Source organism: Caloenas nicobarica, chromosome 1 (assembly GCF_036013445.1).
Source record: "Caloenas nicobarica isolate bCalNic1 chromosome 1, bCalNic1.hap1, whole genome shotgun sequence".
Lineage (NCBI taxonomy): Eukaryota > Metazoa > Chordata > Aves > Columbiformes > Columbidae > Caloenas > Caloenas nicobarica.
The window spans coordinates 79,443,374-79,467,267 of record NC_088245.1 but is presented as its reverse complement, the minus strand read 5'-3'; the positions used below and the strand labels follow the sequence as shown (position 1 = coordinate 79,467,267).

At 36.5% G+C, this 23,894-nt stretch overlaps 1 protein-coding gene across 1 annotated transcript in view; it reads right to left on the bottom strand.

The window, feature by feature from the left end:
• Window positions 1-1,065: 1,065 nt before the first annotated feature.
• Window positions 1,066-23,894, bottom strand: part of ETNK1 (ethanolamine kinase 1) — a 34,407-nt gene continuing 11,578 nt past the window's right edge. Inside the window, exons 2-8 of the mRNA XM_065633393.1 lie at window positions 23,003-23,262; window positions 22,030-22,170; window positions 20,329-20,471; window positions 13,664-13,747; window positions 11,797-11,957; window positions 9,153-9,226; window positions 1,066-8,002 (exon numbers count right to left, since the gene is read on the bottom strand). Of these exons, the coding sequence (XP_065489465.1) occupies window positions 7,930-8,002; window positions 9,153-9,226; window positions 11,797-11,957; window positions 13,664-13,747; window positions 20,329-20,471; window positions 22,030-22,170; window positions 23,003-23,262 (936 nt within the window). The 3' untranslated portion in view covers window positions 1,066-7,929. The remainder of the gene's footprint in view (window positions 8,003-9,152; window positions 9,227-11,796; window positions 11,958-13,663; window positions 13,748-20,328; window positions 20,472-22,029; window positions 22,171-23,002; window positions 23,263-23,894) is intronic.

Genomic DNA, 23,894 nt, shown 5'->3' with positions numbered 1-23,894 from the left:
TCATTACACTTGAAGAAAACAGTCAGAGTTAAAAGGTGGATGCCTTGCAAATTAAAAAGGAATTATTATATACAAAAATCTATTTAAGAAAAGATGCACAGGAGTCCAGTCTCCTACAATGCTGAGTCAATACTTTTTCATAGCCCAAGGGTTATTCTGCTTTTGCACTCATCAGAACTTCAAAAAAAAAAAAATTCCCTTTATTTGCTTGTTCTATTTGTCCCTTACTACATATACATAAACTCTAATAAAACCTTAATCAAGCCCACTACAAACAAGACCAAAATTTTGTATTCAGTGTATGCAGGAAACCCTATTTTCAGTGACAAGTATGGCAGGTACATAAGAGTGCAGACTTCGGCCCAAGGAATCTTTTCCTCAATCTTTTCCACTGCTGGCAACTGCACAGGGTAACTCAGGCAGGAGTAAAATCTGTACCTTCCCGAAACAATTCTCTTTAGGGTGCACAACCAAGATGGAGGAAACAAGAGTTTTACTGATGTACATCAAAACATCCCAGTCAACCCCCAAGCAAGTATGCAAGTATCTAACACTGTGACACCAGCATTGGATTACAGAATAGTTTGGGTTGGAAGGCACCTTTAAAGGTCATCTAGTCCAGCCCCGCTCAGGGTGGATGCAGCACCTTTCTTCAGCATCACAGATCAGCCTGTAAAAATGGGTCCCTGGTAGTTAACACAGTCCTTATCGTGCACAAATTAAGCTTCCAAGCAGCCCAGACTTTGCCTGTTTTCCTCCAGTTCCTGAACAGTAGCAATTCCTACTGACAGCCACGCTCCACCTAATTCCTGCCTCCCAGATGTGACATTTTAGTGGTCAATGATCAAACCTCTTTAACACACAAAACTGCTAAGAGTTAACTTTGTGCAAGCCAAATACTGGCTCAAAGTATTAATTTTTAGCTGGGTTATTAATCCCAGAAAGAAGTTGGCATTTGAACACAAGTCACAAGCCTTTACAAGCTCTGAAGTATTCTATATCAAGTGCTTTTAAACCCAAGGAAAGCAAAATCATCACAATATATACTAAGAGCGCAGTTGGAAACAAACTTTATTGTTGCAGTTTGAAATTATTTACACAATATAAATCTCTTGGAAAGGTACATTACTTCATTTAATCAGTGGTAGAAGGCCTTATAATAGCTTCAATAACATTTAGTTCAAAAGAAACACAAATCACTCCAATGGATAAATGATGCATCTAAACTCCACAACATACAAGATGGGTCATGGGGACTTTTGGGACGATGACAGTGCTGGAAGATGACAAAGGCTTATTTATAAGTCGAGCTTATTTTATTCACAGGACAAATGGACTCATGTTTAAAAGAACATTAGAAAATACGCAGTAAAAAAAAGACACGAAATTGAATAAATCCCTAGTATGCTACAGCCCTGTTTTTGCAAGTCTTTAAAGTGTTTTTAGATAGCTGGATTAAGAGGTTTGAGACAGAACCAATGAATCTAACTTTAAGTCTTATTTAAGAAAGATTGGATACATTCTCGGTGCTGAGACTATTCAAAGCACTTGTGTACAAAGCAGCATTATTAACTACCACAGACTACATCTGAGATACAAAATGTTAAAAGGAACATTTTTAGGAAAAAAATTCTCTGATACACTGAAAACTTGACACCTACTATTTTTTAATAACACTTAATAATTACTACTACCAAAAGCTTAGAAACATACACTTTTTTCCAGTTTATGCTGCATTTTATGGCATTGTATACATTTTTCATGTTTCTCTTCCACGGTCTCTCATCTTGTGTTTTACATGGATCTCTATGTGGAAAAAAATAAAAACACTTAACATAGAAAAAACAGTTGCAATACCACAAAAATAGGCCGGTGCAGTACCTGAAGTTATTTCAGCATTTATTTTCAAAGTTTGTTAGATTTCAAGTAACGTTTGCTTTCTCAATGTTCACACAGCTTTTGATTTCCACCAGGTTTTCTTTATGTCATCTGTCTATAAGCAGAATATCAAACTCGTTCAGGAAGTCCATGAAAGAGAGTTCCCACACCATAGGGAACCTAAGACAGCAGCTCAAAAAGTTTAGAAGGCTATGGGATCAGCTAACATAAAATTTTGAACCAGAAGTTTGGTGATCTGGTGAAGTCTGGCCACCTGTTCTAAGATCATAATGGGCTTTAGGCCCATTCCAGTCAGTTTTCTGATATTTCATAATAATAATAAAAACCCTCTACTAAAGAATCTGGTGCAGAACACCACCTATACTAATAAATACACAGAAATGCCCAACTCACATCTAAGTGTTGCAAATTAAGCAACAGCTTACATTTTTTAGTAATATTTTGGAATGTTTCTTCCCTCTTCCCCCAAGCTGACTGGTTTCCTAATAACAGGAACTTAATCTCTACCAATCAGACCAATTGGAAAAATCACTTCCAAAAAAAAAAAAACAAACCACCAAACACCACTTTTTTCCAGTGTCTCACCACATCACTTAGATGGAGCACCTCCATACAACTGGCACATACAAATATTTCACATATTTTCCTTTCCACTCCAGAGATCTATAAACCACAAAGGCCGGTTTCTTCCAAGATGCTCCACCTGAATTTGTGTGGTTTCTCACCGCTGAGAGCCCCTTTCTTAAAGGTTGTGTAGTTGGCTAATGGAACACCTGCCTTGCACAAGACCAAAGGTCACGGCTTTTCGTGTCTTTCACAAGTAATGGAAACATTCAGCTTGCAGCCCACAGTAATAAAAAGTGGGGAAAAAAAAAAAAAAAAATATCAGCTGCAAGACTGCTCAACATCAGCCTTGCATTACCTGAAGGTTTGATCAGATGCTTTCTGTTCTATTACTGTAATTACAAACTGCCTGGCATGGAAGAGATGGTATGAGACAGTAGCTAATTCTGGTAGTTTAATAATCTAGCACACCTTAGAAGGCATCCAAGAACACAGTAAATGATACAAAAACATTACAACAAATCAGGAATAGACAGCCACTGCAAACTCAGCTAGGATGTGGTCAACCTCCTCTGCAAACTAGAGGAAGGACTACCCCAAGCAAGAGATCGGGTTATAGAACAAAGCTTTGTTTAATCAGCAAGTTACTAACATTTGGTTTGATTTCTTTTGGTAAAAACATTTTGTAGGCTTTTGTCAGCTATCAAAGGCTTTAAAAGAAATCTTAGTCTTGAAACAAATCTTCCCCTTCACAATTTGCTCTTGTCCTTAAACCATGCAAGTAAACAAGCATATCCAGCACTCTGCTACATCAAAAGCTTAAGCCTGAGTTTCCATGTGAATGATTTCCTTTTACTTATATTTACTGAGCCCATCCCTCCTCTTGACTAATACTTCTTTGATAAGCTCACTTCCCAGGACCCTAGTAACTTGAAGTGTCAACACCGATAAAAAGCATGTGCACCTTCCATCCAGTGCAGGTAAAGCTGACAGGATGTACCAAATGTACCAAGATCAATTTGTCAGATGGACAATGAGCTTTGCACACCAGTATCTTCCAGCAGTGTTATTAAACACAGCAGCAACAAGAATAAACTAACAGCTTGAAGGACACTATCGAGTTCAAAACAGTGAAAGGCAACAGCAACGAAATATAGTTGGGCATTTACGGAAAACTACACTTCATCATGTCTATGCTTCCAAGATGAAAGGCCTCTTCAGAAAGGGACTTCCTACACAAAAAAATTCTGATGAGAAGTCATGTACTGACAAGATAAAACACTATTTTAGTCAAACAGGAAATAGTGATGATGAAGTATAGCAAGGAAGCTTTTTACATCCTTGTTTCTCCTAATGAAGTGGGGTTGTGGGCACAGGGAGGAGCGGGAGGGAATGGCATACAGGGAAAATACTTCAGGTAAGTTTTTAATAGTCTAAAGGTGTTACCAGTAGTTCTAGTGTGGAGGAGCATGACTGGCAGAACTACTGTGGTGATTTGGGCATTGATTGTAAGCATTTACAAGTGAGCAACTAACCCTGTTTTAAGGCTATATCCACCAAAACCATATAAGTTGGGTGACTTCCACCACAACAAATTCAATTGCTGTCACCACAGGAACGCACACTTTAAGAGTACTTCAACATGCTTATGTGTAGAAGTCACCAGCATTCAAGAATGTATAGGAAATTCTCGGAAGTTTAAGTAAACTATTTTAACAGCCTTCCATAGGTAGTGCATGTACTTCTGACACATGGTTTTGCCCTATTGTTAGAATATACTTTCTCTTCATCTTAGTACTGTATAAATTCCTTTATTCCCAGAATCATTCCCAAGAGCCAGATGAGGGAAAAAGAGACACTGGATGCCCAAGGCTATAAATGGATACCTTAACATAAAACTATTATGCTCTGTTACAGGTCAAGTTAACAAAAGTAGTCCACACACAGATTTCTTTACATCAAAATTTCTACAAAATAGGAGAGAATACAATGCAATACACAAGTCCATAAATGCAAGATACAGTACAATTCACACTAATTTACAAATGGTTATTTACACTGTTGTATATACATATACAGTCAGACCTGGTTAATGCAAATTGGACAAGTCCTTTTAAAATTCAAATCAAGAAGTGTAAATGGAGGAATTTAAAATTATGTGAGCAGAGACTACGTATCCTTCAGAAATCTTTAATGTTTAGGTGACCTAAGAAATTAGGCATGGATTAGCCAGATCTGACTGCAGAAATGAGAAGAAAAAAATTCACACTATTCTGCTTTACAAAAGCAATCAGGCCACTATGGTCTATTGACTTGATGCTACTTACGCAAGAATGCCATTACTAATAATCCTCTTTATATTTACAATATAGGTTTAACTACAGTAAGAATCATTAATTTTGGCATTCATGCCCTTAGCTTAACATAAAGGCAACAGAATATCTTCTTGGCAAGTCACAGTCAAAACTACTACAGGATGTTTCTAGAGCTCAGTAATTTCTTTTTGTCCTCCTTCAAATATCTTAACAATGCTACTAAAAAGACTGAGATAAATTAAATGAAACAAGTACATGTTCTCTAGCTCGGTGCTCTAGTACCTAACTTACATTCAGAATGTCCTGTATTCACAGTTTCGGCTACCTTATAATCTGCACTGCTATTGCAAACTACTGCTTCCAACTTAACGCATCTGTAGATACTCCTTAGCAAGTAAGAATGTCCAAGTGCCACTGGCTCAAAGGGATGTGGAACAAGGCTCAAGGTAACTGGCGTTCCATTTCAGAAAATGTTTTACAGTATTTCCTCAGAACTTATCAGGAATAGTTTTAATCTGCACTTGTCTCGAAAGAAAGCTGATGCAAAGCAGCATTTAAGTGTGTAAAATGAATTTCAACATGCAAAATCAAAGCCTCTACCAGTACTGCAAAGTCAACCGCTGTAACTTGTGACAGTCCTTGTGCTTCTTCAAAGTGGCTCAGGAAAAGCCTCCAGTATTTACTATCTGCTTCAAAGTGCTTTTACAGGTTTCAGTGGAGCTTCACTCCACAAGAATGAGATTGAGCTGCACTCATGAAGAGCTTTGGTTCTGCAGAAGCAAGCTTCCACTCCTCCAGTTATTGCTACTTGAGCTATACAAAAAAAATACTACTGAAAAAAAAATTACACCGAATCCAAACTTAAATAGTACTGGTACCTGAAAAGGGAATGTGTTTTGCCAACTGTTGGGAAAATTAGGATCTGTCAAGTGCTGGATTTTCCAAGACAAAGTGAACTTCGCAGCCTTTTTCAAATATTTCACAAATATAAAGCAACACTGACAGAAATAAAGCCACCACTTCAAGAAAATAGTAATACAAGTTCAAAAATCTTTAGCAATCTTACTTCCAAGCATATCTTGCTGAACTTAAAGGGACTAACAAGACAGAAGGGTATTATGCAACATACATCAAGAACGTCAACAGGGAAAAAGTACAGAAAGTCTTCAGTGCTTTGAGCTCTAGCAACATCCTTGATAACTGCTACAAAGGAAAATATAAATGTTTATTTTAGCTATTGTTTCTATTTAACTACCAAGAAATTTGTCCAGTATAGTAGCCTCTAGCTAACAAATGCTAACAAAAATGGTTACCTAATTTCAAGTTACAAAAAAATGCCAGTTCTCCCATTTGAATTAGGATTAAAGGTTTGACTGAAGGAAATAAGAATTGAAACATTCAGAGATTAATATCAACAAGAGGAAAAAAAAAAATCCCAAACCTTGCTTTTGTAAAATAACAGAATGCCATTCAAAATGGTCTCACAAGGTGAAAGTTTTTCATTCACATCAGTTTTCTTTGTCCTGAATCAATCCAAGCTTTTGTATAGCACATATGTGTATATGTGTGTGTATACAGACATACACACACATACACAGTGTGCCATAAAGCAATTTTGAATAAATATTTTTGCTGGAGTCTGTACAACAGACTCCCCATAATATTTACTCTTCAGGTAAGTTTGTGTTTGCATGTGTATATGCACACACACAGACTTTGTACACGTGGGCACTTATGTGACCGAAGTGCAAAGTTTTTCAGAATATGATCAGAGCTGAGTACATGCCTGCCCAACTCCACACTGCATTGTTGGGTTTTATTTTTCTGTTGTGGGTTTCTTCCCCTCTTTTCCCCCTCACCCTCTTTGATATTTAAAGCCTCTTTTCCACTCAGACTTATACATTGTTAAGTAAACATTTTCTTTTCTATTCACATTTTGTAATTCAGACCATTCTTAGTATAATAGCTTTAAGCAATAAGAAAATGTGTGTGATGATCAAAGCCCCATTGTTCAAGTTTTATACTTTTCCATGTTATCTTTCAAACTGGAGACTTTGAAAAGTAATTTGCTGCCACAGAAAAAAAAAAAAGACATATCAGAACCTGCAACTACAGGACCAAGCATTTAAGACTACAATCCAACATCAGAAGATGGCAAAGCAGAAAGATGTCAACAATACACAAACTGTAAACTTAAGTGTCTTGCTCCCCAGTGCAACAGGATCTCTGTTCACTAATCTTCAGGTCAATAGTCCATTTCACTAGATACTGCTGAAGCACATCAAATACAGAGACCAGAATAGTGTTCAAATTTAGAATCAAGTTTCAAAATGAATATATATTTGGAATAGTGGTCTTTAAAAGTACACTTAAACAAGCAGCTTTCCCACAGAAGTTGGAGATGGTACATCATCTGTCTAACACTATGATGGTATGTATCCTCAAAGAATCTGGTGTCTACAGAACCTCCACATTTCTGCAGTTCAACACATCAAGAAGGAAAAATCAAAATGTTATCTACCCTTCGACAAGCTGGTTGATTCTTAAACAAAAGAAAAGTACCATCATAAGGAAAGCTACCTTTTTCTTTTTTTAAAAACAAAAAAAAAAAGGGGGGGAAAAAATAAAGATCCTAACCTTTTTCCCTAGTTACAGCACACTGGTGACCTCATAAGTCTATTATCACTCATATTTTGATTGTATACACCTAAAATATTCTGAGCATGTTTTCTTTAACATAAGTTAATGCAACTTCAATAAAATAAGTTGTTAAGTGAATCCTTTGGAACAACTTCACTGTCTGCACCCAACTTTTACACAAACTGATGCAAGCAGCAATGGAATCATGTTAAACTTATAATAAATAATTCACATACAACATATGTTAAATTACAAAGAAGGACTAAATTGCAATTTCTACAACTTTTTTATAGATTTAGCAAGTTTCTAATCCATTTTATGTCAACAGCAGTATGTATGCTCTTCATATTAAAATTTAACATTGAAGGACTGTTCAGAGGCATTATTTATAAAGCAAGAACCACCAAGTGAGCATTACAGAACTTCAACAAATGTTTAGCTTTTTTCCAGTATCTGTTCTCAGAGAAGATTCAGGGGTTGTCTATCCACTTTGGAAGTTTATTCCTCTTCATTACTCAGGAAGAGTTAATGTCATGACCTCCTGCTTCATTTTGAAATACTGGTTAAACCGAACAATTGCATACCTATGCAAAGGGAAGGAGAGATTTAAAGTTAAGAGCGGATCACTTTTTACATAAAAACAGCTGTGCTAGGTAGGACTAGTCAGAAGCCCACCTACCCCAGTACTCCATTTCCAACACTGACCCTTAGCAGCTGCTGAGGAAGAAATTAAGAACTTCCTCACCATCACCCTTGTCTCCCAGCTTGCTACAGTTTGCAAAACAGATGCTGTTCTGGAATTATCAAAGGTGGTGTTTTCCTGTTTAGTAGATCTTAAAACAACTGACAACTACAATTCCAAAGAAATCTGACCTTGATCCTTGCAAGAATGACATTTTATTCAAAACTGACACATTTCTGGGTTCTACCACCTGTGCTTTAACTTGGTTTTTGTGCCATCTAGTGGTTACTAGCAAGTACTTCTACTTTAGAATAATTCGTCCCACGAAGAAATTAAAATTTCTCTTTTTCAAAATGACACAACTAAACTCAGTAAACTGGCTTAGTTGGTGCAAAGTATTCTTAAGTGGGATCTTTTACCAAGCAAAATGATTAACTTTATCACCTTGCCCAGTCCCCAATGGAGAGATGAATTCCTCTGATTGTTGCCATGAAAGACCGTTTTAGGAAACGCCAAAGAAACATCTAACCGAAACAGAACACCACTGGCCAGCATCTCAGGAAACAGAACTTAACATTCATTGGCATTACAAAGACTCTAAAAAAAAAGATTAGTAACTTCCAACATCAACACTCCATCCAATAAGATTAAACAAGCTCTTTTGTACAAGAGCTCCGTTTCTTGATTCTTGCATTGGAAACACAGGTCTTACATCTGACAGATAACTGAGCACACTGACTAACTTGGCTTTTATGCCTTTGTCTCTCCAACAAAACACCTCTAGTTATGTTCCTTGTTTGTTATACCATGTGTTTTAGCCCAGGGGCACATACTAATCTTGAGAGCTTTCATTAAAAAAAAAAGCATGAACAGACAGTTTTTACTGTCCTGTTTTCTCTTAAAAGTTAAGAATTGTAGTAGGATCACATAGATCCATCACATCTGTTGCTCAGACCTCATACCTTCTGATAGCTGGGGTGCTGGACTAGATGAGCCCAGAGGTCCTTTCCAGCATCAAGTATTCTATGATTATATGCAGCAAGCACACTTACCCTAGAAAATCAAAGTCAATGGTGGAATACTTGGCTTGAATTAGAGCCCACAATCCCCAAAAGAAGTGAGAAGCCTGAAAAAAAAAAATTAGTGAAAGATTAACATTATATAAAACCCAACTTGTAAACATTCTCACATGGACACAAAAAGTTATCTATAAGAAAACTCTCAAAACTCAATCTTTTTAGAAAGTTATTTGATCTCTCTTTACCAAAGCAGACTGGTAAACAAGTATTATAGAATTAATTACTGGTAATCGGAGGAGTAAATCCATTCGCCTTCTGATTCTCCACGCACCATTTTCAAGAAAAATAATGTTGCATTTATAAAACAGGGCACCCATTAAGTAGACCACTGTCCAACTACATACACAGTATTAAAAAATGCACAGAAGCACAACTAGCTCATTCTTGGTGCTGCTAATTAAATGTATTATTCTATCTGTATTCAACTCTAGCATAAATATGAAATTCCTTTTGAACCTTTGATTATGACCCTTAGGCCATAGCTACAACTCACTTTCACTACTGACTTGGACAAAGATATATGATCTGTAGCTATGTAAGAGAACCTCTAACTCATCAGCATTCACACAAATTTCTCATCTGTTCCCAACTTCCATTAAAAATCCAGATAACTAGTCTTGGATTGAAACTATGGATTACAATGATGATATGATTGTTAATATACTTCAAATTAACAAATATATGAGGTTGAGCGTCTCCTTGTGGAAGTCATTTCTGGACCACCCAGGTTACAAGTGATATACTTCAGACTTCCGTTCAGTAAATAACTGCTTACAGCAATTACCTAAATTGCCTCCTGAAGCTTGCACGTAACACTTTACCAGAAGTGCAGAAGACATGTGCATGCACACACACCTGAAAACACCTTAAAATGGCAACTATTATATGTACATGTGAATCTTTCTTGTGCCTCTAGTTATCTAACTTCATCTGATAGTGGGCAGTTTGGGATTTTACACCAGCATCCATTAACTTTAGGTCATATTTACTCTTAAAGCTTCCCACATCAACTGGCACAAGAGTATTTGTGTCAGCATTTGTGCATAATGTGTGGTCTACAGGCAGGTCTTGAGCTGTTCTCTAAACAGAACTCAATCCTCTTAAACATTAGTATGACCATAGTTTAAAACTGACAAAACAATGCTATATATTTTGAAACAGACCACCAGCCTACTTAATTGCAGATCTAACTTTCCTAAATAAATGGGACAGCTGAATTTAACAGTAACAGTTGATAATACAGATTTTTAAAGAATCACAGCAAAAAAGCTGCTATTTTTAAGGGCTTGTTTAATAATCATCTTCCTAAAATGTGAACTGCATTTCCTCACTGCAACAACTACCTTTTTGCCAGAAAATCCAAGTTATTACAGTAACAGGTATGCTGGGATTAGTCACAAAGAAGACTGAAATAAGGCCAAGCTGGCTTCTTAGCCCTAGTCCTCCTATGAATAGCTTGGCATGTTATTCTTGAGGAAAAAGCAAAATCAAGTTAGCTAGCTGTTGGGTAAAAGGCACTTTTGCTGCAAAATTTCCTGTTAAATCCTCTAGGCAGAACAAGATTGGGGGTAGTCAAAACACCTGAGAAAAATAACATGAACACATAAAGTACCTTTGGAAACTCCACAAATACAAAGCTGGGGGTGGGGGGGAGGGAAGAAAAGACATCTTCAAACTGCTTTTAACAGTATACATAATCGGGGCATTCAAGGACTCCGTAACACACCAATATGATTTCTTATTCTACCCCCATGAATTACACCTGATTTTTTTTTCCTCTGAAGGATGAGGCAACGAAGCCAGGTGGAATTTTCTGAAGGCAGATTAAAATTGAACTCACTCCACCCTTTCAAAGGGAAAGAACAAGGGAGTGAAACTCTTACATCCAAAGTCTGGGAAAAACAGACTGAAAGGCAGGAGACAGCTTATAATGCACAAGATACAGGAGTAGCAGGGGGCAGACTTGCGCAGCCAGCCCTCACACTTTACAGACAGGCAGAACTTCTGGGGAGCTATAGGAGACTATGTGTGCAGTTCCCTACAACTTAAACCACGAAGGTGACTAAAAAACAAATCTGAAAGCAACTCCCTGCTTGTCAAGACACAGCAGGCAAGGAAAGATTTAAGGCAGTACTAAAGGCTCGAGTGACCTAATTAACTGGAAAAAAACCCCACAAAAACTAAAATATCCACAAAGTATCCTAGTTTTACTCTAACCAAGTTTTATCATCTTACTTCAAAAAGGTTTTCAGAGTCAGAAGGTTCATATATCTTTATGAAGCACTACCATGTTCTTCTTCTGTCTTCTTACCATTACAAGTTCAACACAAACCCACCATAAGCTCGAGCCAACTCAGAAACTTGCCAGATCAATAGTCAATAGAAATACTCGCTAAAAGCTCATCTCATTTTCTGAATGCTCACTGCCTCTTTCACCAAGAATATTCTACAGAGATTTTTTTAACACACAAAATAACAAAGGTTCCATAGAACAAGCTAAGGAGTTTTTCTTTACATACCAGAGCACTCAGTAAGAAACTGGCAATTACATTTGTCCACAGAGTAGCAAACTTCTCTATAGCATTTAATGTATTCTAACCAACAGTTTGTTATTTACCAGTGCAAACTGATTGACTTGGACATATAGAACTTCCACTTCTTTTTCACTGACTTCTGTGCCAAATCCTTTATATTCTTTGTAGGCCTCAAGGTAAGATCTCAGCCATTGTTCCTGTAATTTTCTGTTAGGATAGAGGCTGTAGTCTACCTCATTTACTCCTAGAGAAAGAAAAAATATCTATTAGAACATTACGGTGTCTAAAAAGATCATCAGAATCACATTACTGGACTGCTTCCCTGCCTCCTTGCCCCCAACACACATGCACAAATTGATGTGGACAAACATCAGTGGTTTTACTTTGACCCCAATTTTATCAGTTAGATGTTGGCAAGAATTTCACACATGAATCAGAGCACTCAACATAGTAGAAAGATTTATCCTGTACATGTTTTCAGCGACATACATGTTCTACTCGAATTCTGAAATTCAACAAGTTTGGATCTGAGAAAAGTCTCAACAAAAAGCATTTGCACTATGAAACAAAAGCCCTCCCACCCACATCAAGTATTACACATTTCACAGGAAAAGGGACTTGTATGCAACAATATCCAAGTCTGCATCCAGACATATATACAATCACTAACCAAGCTCACATTTCTGAGATTAAAAATTTATTAGAAGTCTACCTCTCTTCTCTACAAGGTATTGGTAGAATTAGAAGTCTTATCTCTATAAACATTCTTTTTTGTTCTATTTTTCTTCCCGTACTGGAGATGCTTAATCACAGGCCATATGGATTCTTGTCAGGAGTCCCAAACATGGACCACAGTTGCTTCCACTAGCTATCATTCCCAGGGGATTCTGGAATTCTCCTTAAGTCTTATTTTATGAACAGTGCAGTCTCCTACCACCTAAACTCTTTCCTGTGCAAGATCCACTCTTTTTTTTTTTTTTAAGCTAAAGCAAACCAACAGATTTTTACTGGATGGATAAAGAATAGCAGAGGTGAAGTACAACTGCTCTTCATAGGCCAAGAAGTATGTGTGTTTAGCCATCTTACTGTACTTAGCTCTATAAAGATGTCGTCAGACTCTTAGAAGAAGTCCAAGAAGAAAAAAAATCAAAAGGTCTCAAATATATTTTGTAAAGAACTGAACTCGCTTTATAAATACTTAAATTACCAAATATACACTCTGAAATTTTTTAAAGTTATCTAGGCTTAACATTGTGAAACAATGACTGGTAGATTAGGGCTCCTAATTTCACCATACTGCACTTTCCTACTATAGTAACCATTATGTATGTTTTTTCCTGTAGCCCCATCTTCTGAAATAATACAGCATACACAAGGTTATTTCTGTCTTATAGAGTAAACGGAATGAGCATTCACCAAAACAATTTCAACTAGTAAAGGAATGAATCTACCAACACCTTTTTCCTAAAATCCCACCTTTTTGCTACCACAGTCTTAGCCTTTACTTCTCATTTTAGAACATGACTCAAGGGCAAGTACTTAGTACACACATGCAAAACCACCAAAAAAATCATGTCTACCATTTGGAATGGTGGAACCACACAGCATATCCTCAATACATATCTACTCTGTAAAAGTTACACCCATAGTATTTCATTACAGTGGGTTGAGACTGCTGTGTCATTTCACAGAAAAGACACTGTGAAAGCTACGGGTTCTGTATTTACCTAACTGCCAAAACTTAGGACATGACGCTCCCATTTCCAGGTTAAAAGAGCTGCAAAGGGCGGGCATTAATCCGCCTGCAAGATGAGACATTCGCACGGTTTGACACCATCACATGAACAGCTATATACACGTATCTAGATACACAAATGGAAAAAAATAATGTACAGGAAGGAGCACTTTTATAAAACCAGTTTACCTTTACCTCAGAAATCTAATTTTTACCTGCAAATTCATTGAAGTGATTTCCAATGTCATAAGCCAGGTAGTTGTATCCAGAGTACTCATAGTCTATGAACTGCACATCACCTATGTGAGACACAAGAGCAGCAACATCAGAATCCATATCAAATGAAGTCACAGCCCTAATCCTTTGTTGTCCTTCGAAGTTTTCGTGGAAAAAACAAAACTAAACTAAACCACACACCCATCTTACTTGTGCCCCGTTGTGTACACTCAGACATTCCAGGGTAAGGCTGTGATTTTTATGATATGAGATTTCCTTGAATATTCATCCAAGAAAGCTCTTAAATAACTACTTGGAGATTACAGTTCTCAATTTTTAAACTCTGAATAGCAGAATTTCAATTTTAACGTTTACCACATGAGGGCACCCCTTACCTTCAAAACAAGAAATATAATAGAGGATCCTTTAAATAAACTTTACATAGAAATACCAGATAAATTCATCCCCTGCTTAAAGAACAGTCTTGTTTACTCTAAAACAAGTATAAAACCACAGTGGACTAACACATTGCAACATGTTGATATTTCCTTTAACATGTTGATATTTTTTGTTTCCCCTAACCACATTTGCAAAGCAAGACTATTATTAATTGGTTAAAGTCAGCTAAGAAAAGCAACAATTTCAATAAACCAGTTTCCTTGAAACTACATAGTGTTATGTAAACAAGGACTGGTAAAGCAGCAAACACGGCCCCAAATGTTTCCAAATTACATTTATCTATAGCAAAGCTAAAGAAAATGCTTCACTCAAGGTAATACGGCATTGAACCTGCTCAAGAATGTCTACAGTACATCGGTCAAGACATTAACAGGATGGATTCGGTAAAACTAGAACTCTTGTATTTTAAGAGAAACCAGCAAAATTACTGAAAATATCAGAAAATGAAGCAATGGGCTCACTTAAGCGTTGTTCACACTAGAACACTAAAAACGTAAAACCTTATATTTCCCACTGCTAGGCAGAAATGGGTAATTTTCACAGTTGCATCTTTCTCCCTCACTACACCCATTCTTTTGATGGCTAGCTGCATATTTACTCAACAAAAACATATTCCTTCTATTACAATGAACATCATCTTAGCAGGACTGCCAGCATCTTACAGATACTAATGCTAACTATCGTAACTCCAGTTAACAAAAACAAAAAACAAAAACAAAAAAAGAATAATGTTAAGTATTTCCTAGACTAAGGATTTTAAGTGTCTAACATACTGCCTCTTTATGATTAATGGATATTGCACATATCAAATACAATAGCTTTGCCAGACAAATGTCCTGGCCAAAGTTATCACAGAACAACTTTGTTAGAAGTGTTCCTGGTATGTATATCTACAGTTCATCTTTACCATATTTGAAATACTAACACAATGTTTTCCAGATGGATAAATCTTCTTGCCTGAGCACTTATAATGTTAGTTATACCCCACAACACAAACAAAATCACTTAGTCACAATCCTTCAAGTCAGAGCTTACCCTTACTTCCACAGAAAGAGGATTGCTTACCAAGGTTATGAGACTAAACCTTTTAGGCTCTGACAAACATGAAAAAGGCCTGCAGAATGGCAAGCTCCTCCCAGGAAAATCTTCTTGGCAACAGAAAATGGAAGTTCTCTAGAACTCTGAAGGGACAAGAAGTTTTACAGCAGCTGCAACCAAGATGTTATAATGTTGTCAAAGATTTACTTCTGCCACTGCTTGACTGGCAGACTCATGTGCCACACAGGCTTGCATTTCCTACTGCTTCTTTAGTATTACTTCTAAAGAGAAACACCTGAAAGTTACAAGCCAATCAAAATGCACAGCCCAACCCTGGTTAGTATTCTACTACACAGCTGACCTCCTGAAGTTCCCCCCTAAATGCACAAACATTTGATATTGCTCATATTCAGAAGGCTTTCCTTCCTCCCCCATGTAAAATACAAACATGGCAGGTAAAAGTCTACTTGCAAAATATCAGCATAAGAAATACTTTGAATTTCTTTCACATACAAATTTCATCTTGACTATACCTATGTGCATCATGCATTTTTAAGTACACCTAACATTTAAAACTTAATTCCAGATATAAGTAACATTATGCACAATAAGAAATTGAATCTAACAAGATACAAATGAGGCTGTCACCAGGCATTCTTCTATGGGGAAATGCATGTGAATAAGTGACACAATAGACCTCCAGTCAGTGCACAAGCAGCACAGTATGTGCCACCCCATGGTAGCAACAATAGTATGCTTATCTGCAGCAGATAAAGTCTGGCAAACTCACATTCAATAAGATAAAAGTTGAAAGTTTAAAAGTCCTGCATTTTTACTGATCTCTTTCAGACTTAGGCTACAGTGGAACTCAACCCAAAGTTTAATTTTTGCGTGAAAGGCTCAAAATAAAGATGCACAGTTGTTTGTTAAACTGGAAGAAAGCAAAAACTAAGTCTGTCACTTCACAAACACATACATGTCTCAGCTACCTTGTTTTAAAGCAGAAGAAACTCTGCATTGATTATTTAAATATCTACAGTATTAGAAGTTGCTTTTAAGATTTACTGCAGTTCATACAGGATTCATATGTAGATTCTATATAGGAAAGCAACTTCTAAAATATATGGCTTACACTAGTAAAGCAGCTAGCTTTTGGTTTGGGGTTTTTAATAAGTACAAAGAATTTGTACATCCTGCTGGTTTCACAGGGGGCAGGCAGACTAACAAGACACTAGTCAAAGTGCATTTGTATTTTATTGAAGTGAGACATGATTTAAAATTAAGTTCTATCAGCTCTCTGGAGAAGCTACTGTTATCAACAGGAATAGAGACATCAAGAGTATTGAACATTTCAAGTTGAAACACACTCCTTTCATCAAGGGGTCTACTAATGTAGACAACATGCAATGTAATCCATGAAAACTACATAAATACATGAAATGGAATACATGTTGTGTTCCATACACCAGAAATTCATTTTTTAAATAGATCAAGTAGTAGTCAAGAGGACATCTGTTGGATCTCCTCAGTGAACTGAAAGATACGAGGCCAATGACACCTCTCTTGCTAGCTGCTCTTCATTTTTAATGGTTTAATAAGGTAAGCACTTCCAACGTGCAAGTCCCAGCTGTAGTTACCACAGCAGAATGATGTATCCTGAGTTCCATCCCATCCTGCTCATCAGGTGAGGCACTGAGGCCCTAGAAGACAGCTTCAGTAGAGACAATGATCTATGCTATGAACATACTTGAAAATTCACAAACGGGTCATATACCCAAAGAATAATTTTAGCTATAAATACCCAATATACCTCTGCAAAAAAAAAAAAAAGAAAAAAAGGTTTTTAGATCAAAACCAGAAGCCTTAAACATACCTCAGTCTTCAGAAGCACTGAGCACCCACAGACTCCTACCAAAGATCATAGAAAACATTGGGTAGGCAGAGGGAATAAACAGAACAAAACTAGCCATCTACCACTTAACTTCCTGGCAGGTGATTTTAATACATTCAAAAAGAGCACATACAGATATTGACAAAAGAATACTGATACTTGGTCTTATTGAATAGCAAGTATTTGAATACTCTTAAAACATCAGGTATTTTTGGAAACTTCCAAGTTATATTGAAAAAAAATACCAAACTTTAAGAGCATCAGAACACAAGGTCTACAAAGAAGCAGTACCAAGCATCAAGCATATTTTTACTATCTTGATGCCCAAATGGTAATTAAGAGCAATGTGAACCTCTTAGTTGTATCCTTCAAAGAGTAGTTCACACTGATAATTATAAGTTATATAAAGTAACACTTGCAATTTCATATCCTGAGTGACTGCAAGAGGACATTAACAAAACAGCAAGAGGCAGAGTCCTCTGAGCCACAGCATCAACAAACTCAAATGAGTGACACTCCATTAAATGAAGCTAGCACTCACTGTATTCTAGTCTCGTAAATAAAATTTAAGGAAAACAGACTGATTCTTCATAAAAGCAGCGTGTGGCAAAACTATGATTTTTCTTTCAGGTTTGCAAATTTAGCATGAATTTAATGCAGAGTACAAGTCTAAAGCAAAGCACTGGGACAAGCCACAATCATTCTAACTGCATTGGACAGGAGTCCTAGTATCTATTGATAGTCTGCAACTTAAAAAAACATATGCATGCACCCACCCCGCGCCTAGTAAATGTGCAAATTAAGCATTCACAAATGAAATTATAAATACAGTGTTGCTAAAATAAAAGAGAGTTATTTTTTGTCAGCTTCTGAAAAGCCAGATAGACACTACCAGCTTTGCTCAGACTTTACTGGGAAGGGAGAAAAAAAAATTAGTAGTTGATCTAGAAGACTGATTCTCTCTTTAATTCCAGCTTAGGGTCAACCAAGGTCTTTTTGATACACAGAAGCCTTTCTAGATGAAAGAGTAAATTTAGTAAGAGTACAGCATCACCAAAGCTTTGAACTGCCTTCGTACTGTTTGATGCCATACTTAACGAAGTACATCTTTAAAGATTCTATTTTGTGCTCTTGCAAATTTATTTGTATACCAATAAAAACTTTCGCTCTCCTAAGCAGAATTCCAGCAATACATGTTTATTTACACTTAAAAGCTAAGCTTCCAGTTCCAAAATCATGCTCCTCATCTTAAGATTGTACTGACAGATTGATACTTTTTGCTCTGTAAAACATAACTGTAAGAAACAGCTTTCAAACAGCAAATACTCTACAGATGGCATTGAGGTTTGGTTACTTTGAAAATGGTACCTGTTGTACCCAGATTGTAGATGTTCTACAACACAGTACATGTGCAACATTCAAACTTAAGTTTAATAAATATGTGTTTCATATTTCCAAGTCATTTCCCCCCAAGATGTTTACAGCAAGCTTGAAGCCAAAGTGCTTTATGCACCTCCCTCCTCCCCACCCTGTCCCCAAACACTAAGCACTCACACACTCGTTATTGTAGGATTGCTCATAAGTGATGCACTGCTGGCATTGTTTTTTTCCTCCATTCTGTTTACAAAAAGAAAAGCATATAGCATTTGTTTTACAAGTAGGAACTTCAAGTCTATTGACTGTGATAGTGAGCCTCCAAAGGAACTCCTTGATTTTTTTTTTTCCCCAGCATGGTTCTACTATGAAAAGTGACTATAAAGTTACTTTTACCTCAATGGGTCTGTTATGGAATGCTAAAACTCAAGGTGGCTTCAGCACTAAAGAAACAATAGATTTATTTTTGGTACCACAGTATCACAACTTCAATGTGTTTAAGACCACAAACTGTTTTGTTGGGGATTGTTTTGTTTTGTTTTCCTACCTTTTTCATGCTTTCCCCCTGTCCTTTTTTTAAGCAGAACTATAACTTACCATTGCAACTACATAAAACCACTGAAGTTACATACTGAATTCTGAGAATTGAATAGTGCTGTCAATAGCGCTGTACGGGTGTATATATACATGCGTATGTATATACATATAGAAGTGCTAGCAATTCCCTTCAAAATGGTATTACTCAGTGGGAAACTTGCATACAAGCCACTACAAGACTTTATTTTCTCCATTTACACGCATTCAGTGTGTATCTGATGCAGAAATTGGTTACACATACACAGCCAGTTTTCATACTAGAACCAACTCCAGCATTTTTTTGTTAGTTTTTATCTAGAAATTAAGGTATATAAACTTAAAAGGTCAAAGATCAATGATGACCGATAGAGAATACTCCAGTTCAATTCATAGTCATTTACTTCACACACTTTTGGCTTACATATCGACAGTGTTATCAAACTGTCATAAACAAATATGAAGCTACTAGAAGGAATGTGTCATCCTTACTTCAAAAGAAAATCTTGATCTAGCTTGAATAATTTGTTGCACTCAGCTGAGCTCAGATATTTGAGATGGGAGGAAAGTTGTGCATTCTTACTGCACCATGGTCATTTTAGTGTCACAAGTTTGTTTCAATAACCTGTTTAATTGATTCATTTAGTAACCGAACCTCAAACCACTAAAATCCAGGAATAAAACACTGTGGTTTATACAGAAGATTTACAGATTTTTAGTTACGGCATTATTTAATAACATGAATTATGAGTTAAATTTATTACAATCAAAACACGAAAATGTATTTCATCTCTGCTATGACATGTACTGCCTACAACTGTTTAAATAAAGTAGGTATTTACAGTAGAAATGTTTAAGATGCCTATGTACCTCATGGAGGAAATAAATTGAGTCAGAGTGTAGTTTTAAGTATCATTAAGGTACTTCATTATGAAGGTGTCTTCCAACAATCAAAAAAATCAGACCACCACACACGTTATAGAAGATAATATCTTCACATTATTTTCTATGCTTGTATGACTTTTTTCTTCTGACACGCTTTATATGACTAGAATAGAATTAACAAACAAATACATACTTTGAAGCCTAGTCATACAGGCAGACTAGGGATTAACAAATTCCTTAAAATAAAGCAAGGAACACAAACATTCTTCATCTGTACAGTAACATATAGATAAGAATTAGTTAAACAACTTAAAATTTGCACAGGTATCACTACCACTGCTACTTGAGTTTGCTCGTTGAAGCCAGTAAAATGACACTACTGATGTAACAAATGCAATCACAGCATAAAGTAATCCACTACTTACTGTTTAGTTCAATACCTACCTCGTTTCTTGTTGTAAATAATATTCTTACACAACAGGTCATTGTGACAGAGTACCACTGGTGATCCTAAATTTGACAGCCTTTCCTTCATCCAGGCCATCTCTTCCTGAAGAACTTGAGGACTTGGAATGTCACTTAAAAACCTTTTCAGGTATAACAAGTTTGAGTGTTAATATTTAGTAAAATGTGTTCCATACCAAGTATTTGTAATGAAATAACTTGTTATTTTCCTCTACCTTCTTATTTCAAATAATTCAATAGACCTTCTCCCAAACCAGAGCACTCTTTCCCCTAGCATCAAGGCAGTCAAATTACAACAATTATTTCCTTTCTGTCCTCCCAAAAACAATTCTCTGAAGATTGTTTGTGCTGTAAAACTGACAGTAGTCCCAGAATTGGGAGCGGAACTTGAACACTATCCTGCACATTTTTTTAAAGGAGTAAAGATTACAACTGTTATAGCATGAATTGCATTCACTTTGCTCACATCACATTACTGCCTTCAAATAGAATGCATAGCAAGTACTATATGTATCTATACAAAGGAAATTAGGACTCATTTTTAGTTCTAGCCACAGTAAATATGCTTAAGTAGGCATTTTCTATTTTAGACTTTCAATTAAGCACTCAAATTTTCTCAGTTTTCTTATGAATGTTATGTTGTAGAAGAAACAATTTCAAACAACTTTGCTAGATCGTTCTTTAATTACAATGCAGCAAGAAGGGCAGCTGGCATCAGTGATTTCAAAGTTCTATAAAGAATGTTTTAAAGCTGGAATCTGCTTACTGAGTGATATGAAGTTTCATTACATTGTACAAACAGCTCCAAATTACAGTTTTAACTTAAGTTTGATCTCAAATCCCTGAAAAAGTCTTCAACTCAGGCTTTAGATTACAGCACAGAAACTTTATTTATGTTAATGTAAAAATAAAATATTGCTCCTAGTTTTGCCATTCCTCTTATCCAGATCTTCCAGAGACTGATGCTAGAACCCTTAGAAATATTATCTTATTTTGTTAAGCTCCTAAGAAAAAAGTTTGATTGACAATACAAGAGCTATACCAGGATGCTAAAAACAAAATGTAATTAAACCCCTAAACCCATGTGAAACTCCATGATAGCAGAAGTCTAGAATGAGCCAACACCTTGTCCTCCTCTGGAAAATGCTTTGGGAGTTCATCTCATCATCCTAAACCGTCTTTCGTTAACTTTTATGCCACACAATTATGGACAAACTAATAAACTGGACAAATACAGGACAGCTAAGAGGTGCAGGTGGGAATGAACAACAAGCAGTACTCCTGCAACCCCAGGAAATACGCTTTCAGTTTTCACCCCAGAACATAGGTCTCAGTTTGGGAGACTGACAGATCTCTTAAAAGCTGTTGAGACACAACTACCTCAAGATGTATTTCACTTGACCTTGGTTCTTTAAAAAGAGTAAACTACCATCATTTATTGAGTACCCAATCAAACCAAGAACTGTATGTATATATATACAATATACCAAATGAATTAAAAGTTTCTCCTTATCATATTTGACATTCATATAGCTACTTCAGCATAAAGAGTATGACTAAACTCAAAATTTTACACACTTTCTACATTACATGGCAACCCAAACCTTTCTTTTTAAACATTATTCTACCCCTCCACCAGAAAGAATGGGAAATCTGGAAATCACATAATGAAATATCTACCTTTTATTTACTTCCTCATCCATAAATTCTGTGGGTATGAGAGAGAAGTATTTCCCCATCTTCAGCCACAGATTAGATTTAGGGATCCATCCATTGTGTGCATGAATAGTATGGATTTTAGCCAGCTGCCTGGCAATGAGTCTAAAAAAGAAAAAAAAAGTTTAATTTTAATGTTATATTTGAAGTAGATACGATAGTCTTTGTCATATTTTTCCTAACAACAAGAGAAGACAACTACAATACATTTAACGGAAAAACCGTAAAAAATGCAGCAAAGGAATCCAAAGAGGTTTAAACAAGAGCAGCACAGATATAGGGTAGCACCTTTAAAGGCTCAGAAGGTCATTAGCAGCACTACTTAAGGGAGAGGAGGCAGGGAGGACTGGAGTTAAGATACAGCATACATACTTTACCTGTATTTACAGTCTACTCTTCAACTTGCTTATCTTTAGAAGAGTTGACTTAAATTAGCTGTCATTGTTAGGCAAATACATTTTAGTGCATATATGAAAAGCTAAAATCTTAAGACATCAGCACTTTCTGTACACTGCTAATAGTTTAAAAAAATCTGTCTCCATAGAAGCCTATCTTGAACTCATTCACAAAAGGAATGTACTAGAAACAGAGCTGGGAGTACTTGCTTTAATCAAGTCCAGCCCCCTACAACTCTACCATGTTAAATGATCTCCCTAACAGTAATGTGCAAGTGTTAAATACTCACAATTAACAGACCTCTAGTGAGTATATAGTCTTCTGGCAAGGCAGCAAGGATCATTTGTTCAGCACTAAAACACCATGATAACTAAGACAGAGGACAGTGAGCTGTCAAGAGTGTGAACATCAGCTTAGTGCAGAGTTATAGAAATATTTCTTCTCTGCCTGCTCATAAACTAAGCTTGAGATCCTTTGGGCCTGACAGAACATTATAAATGCAGCACAGAACTTGAATAATGAAATAATTAAAAAAGGTTACCTGAAAATATCTGGATTGCATACATGCTCTGGATCCAGTGCTTCTCCCTGCATGAACTCGTAGCACAGGCCATTATTAAAAGTACAGTACAGCTGAGGTGCGCAGCCGTGAGCCTGCAACACGCGGAAACTCTTCACTTCCTCATCCCGATCTACTAAGAGCTCGGTCTTATTGCCATAGATCCTAACTAGAACCACATCGTCTGTTATGTCACCCACGTAGCAGCCAATTAGCTTATTGGTGATTCCATCAGTGAAGAGCTGAAAAATAAAAATAATGCAGAAGCAACTCAGACCTGCATCTATCTTCAACATGCAGGAAATGAATGCAGGGTTATTCTTTAGTTCACAAAACCACTTTTTAAGATACAAGAAAGTCATGGAGAAAATTGCAAGGATTTTTCCCAGTAACACATAAAATGCGAAAAGGAAAATGTGCTACAGTACAGTAAACTACTGAAATGCTACCTGTAAAAGGCAATAACTGAAAGCCTAATATTGTAAAATAAGCTTCCACATAACCACTCTGTAACTGACAGACTAAATGGCTGAAAGCAAAGCCCCAACAAGGCAGGAATCCTAAACCAGTAGAAAAACAGTCATGAACACAGGCAGCACAAAACCAAAAACAATTTTGATGCACTTCAGAATTTCAGTACTTGATGATCAGTACGTCACAGATAAAAGATACTCCTGGAGTTCTAAACTATCTCCTTTTAAATTCAGGTCAGAAACAGTTCAAGTTCAGTGGTTATAATCTTCCCACCAGCCTTGAGGTTCTACTGATTGAGAACAACTCCTGAAGTCACTTTTGCTCCTCTACATATTTGAGACAGTACTTAAAATTCAAGACCCCAGTCCTCAGCCTCAAGTACCATTCCAAATTTAAAAGC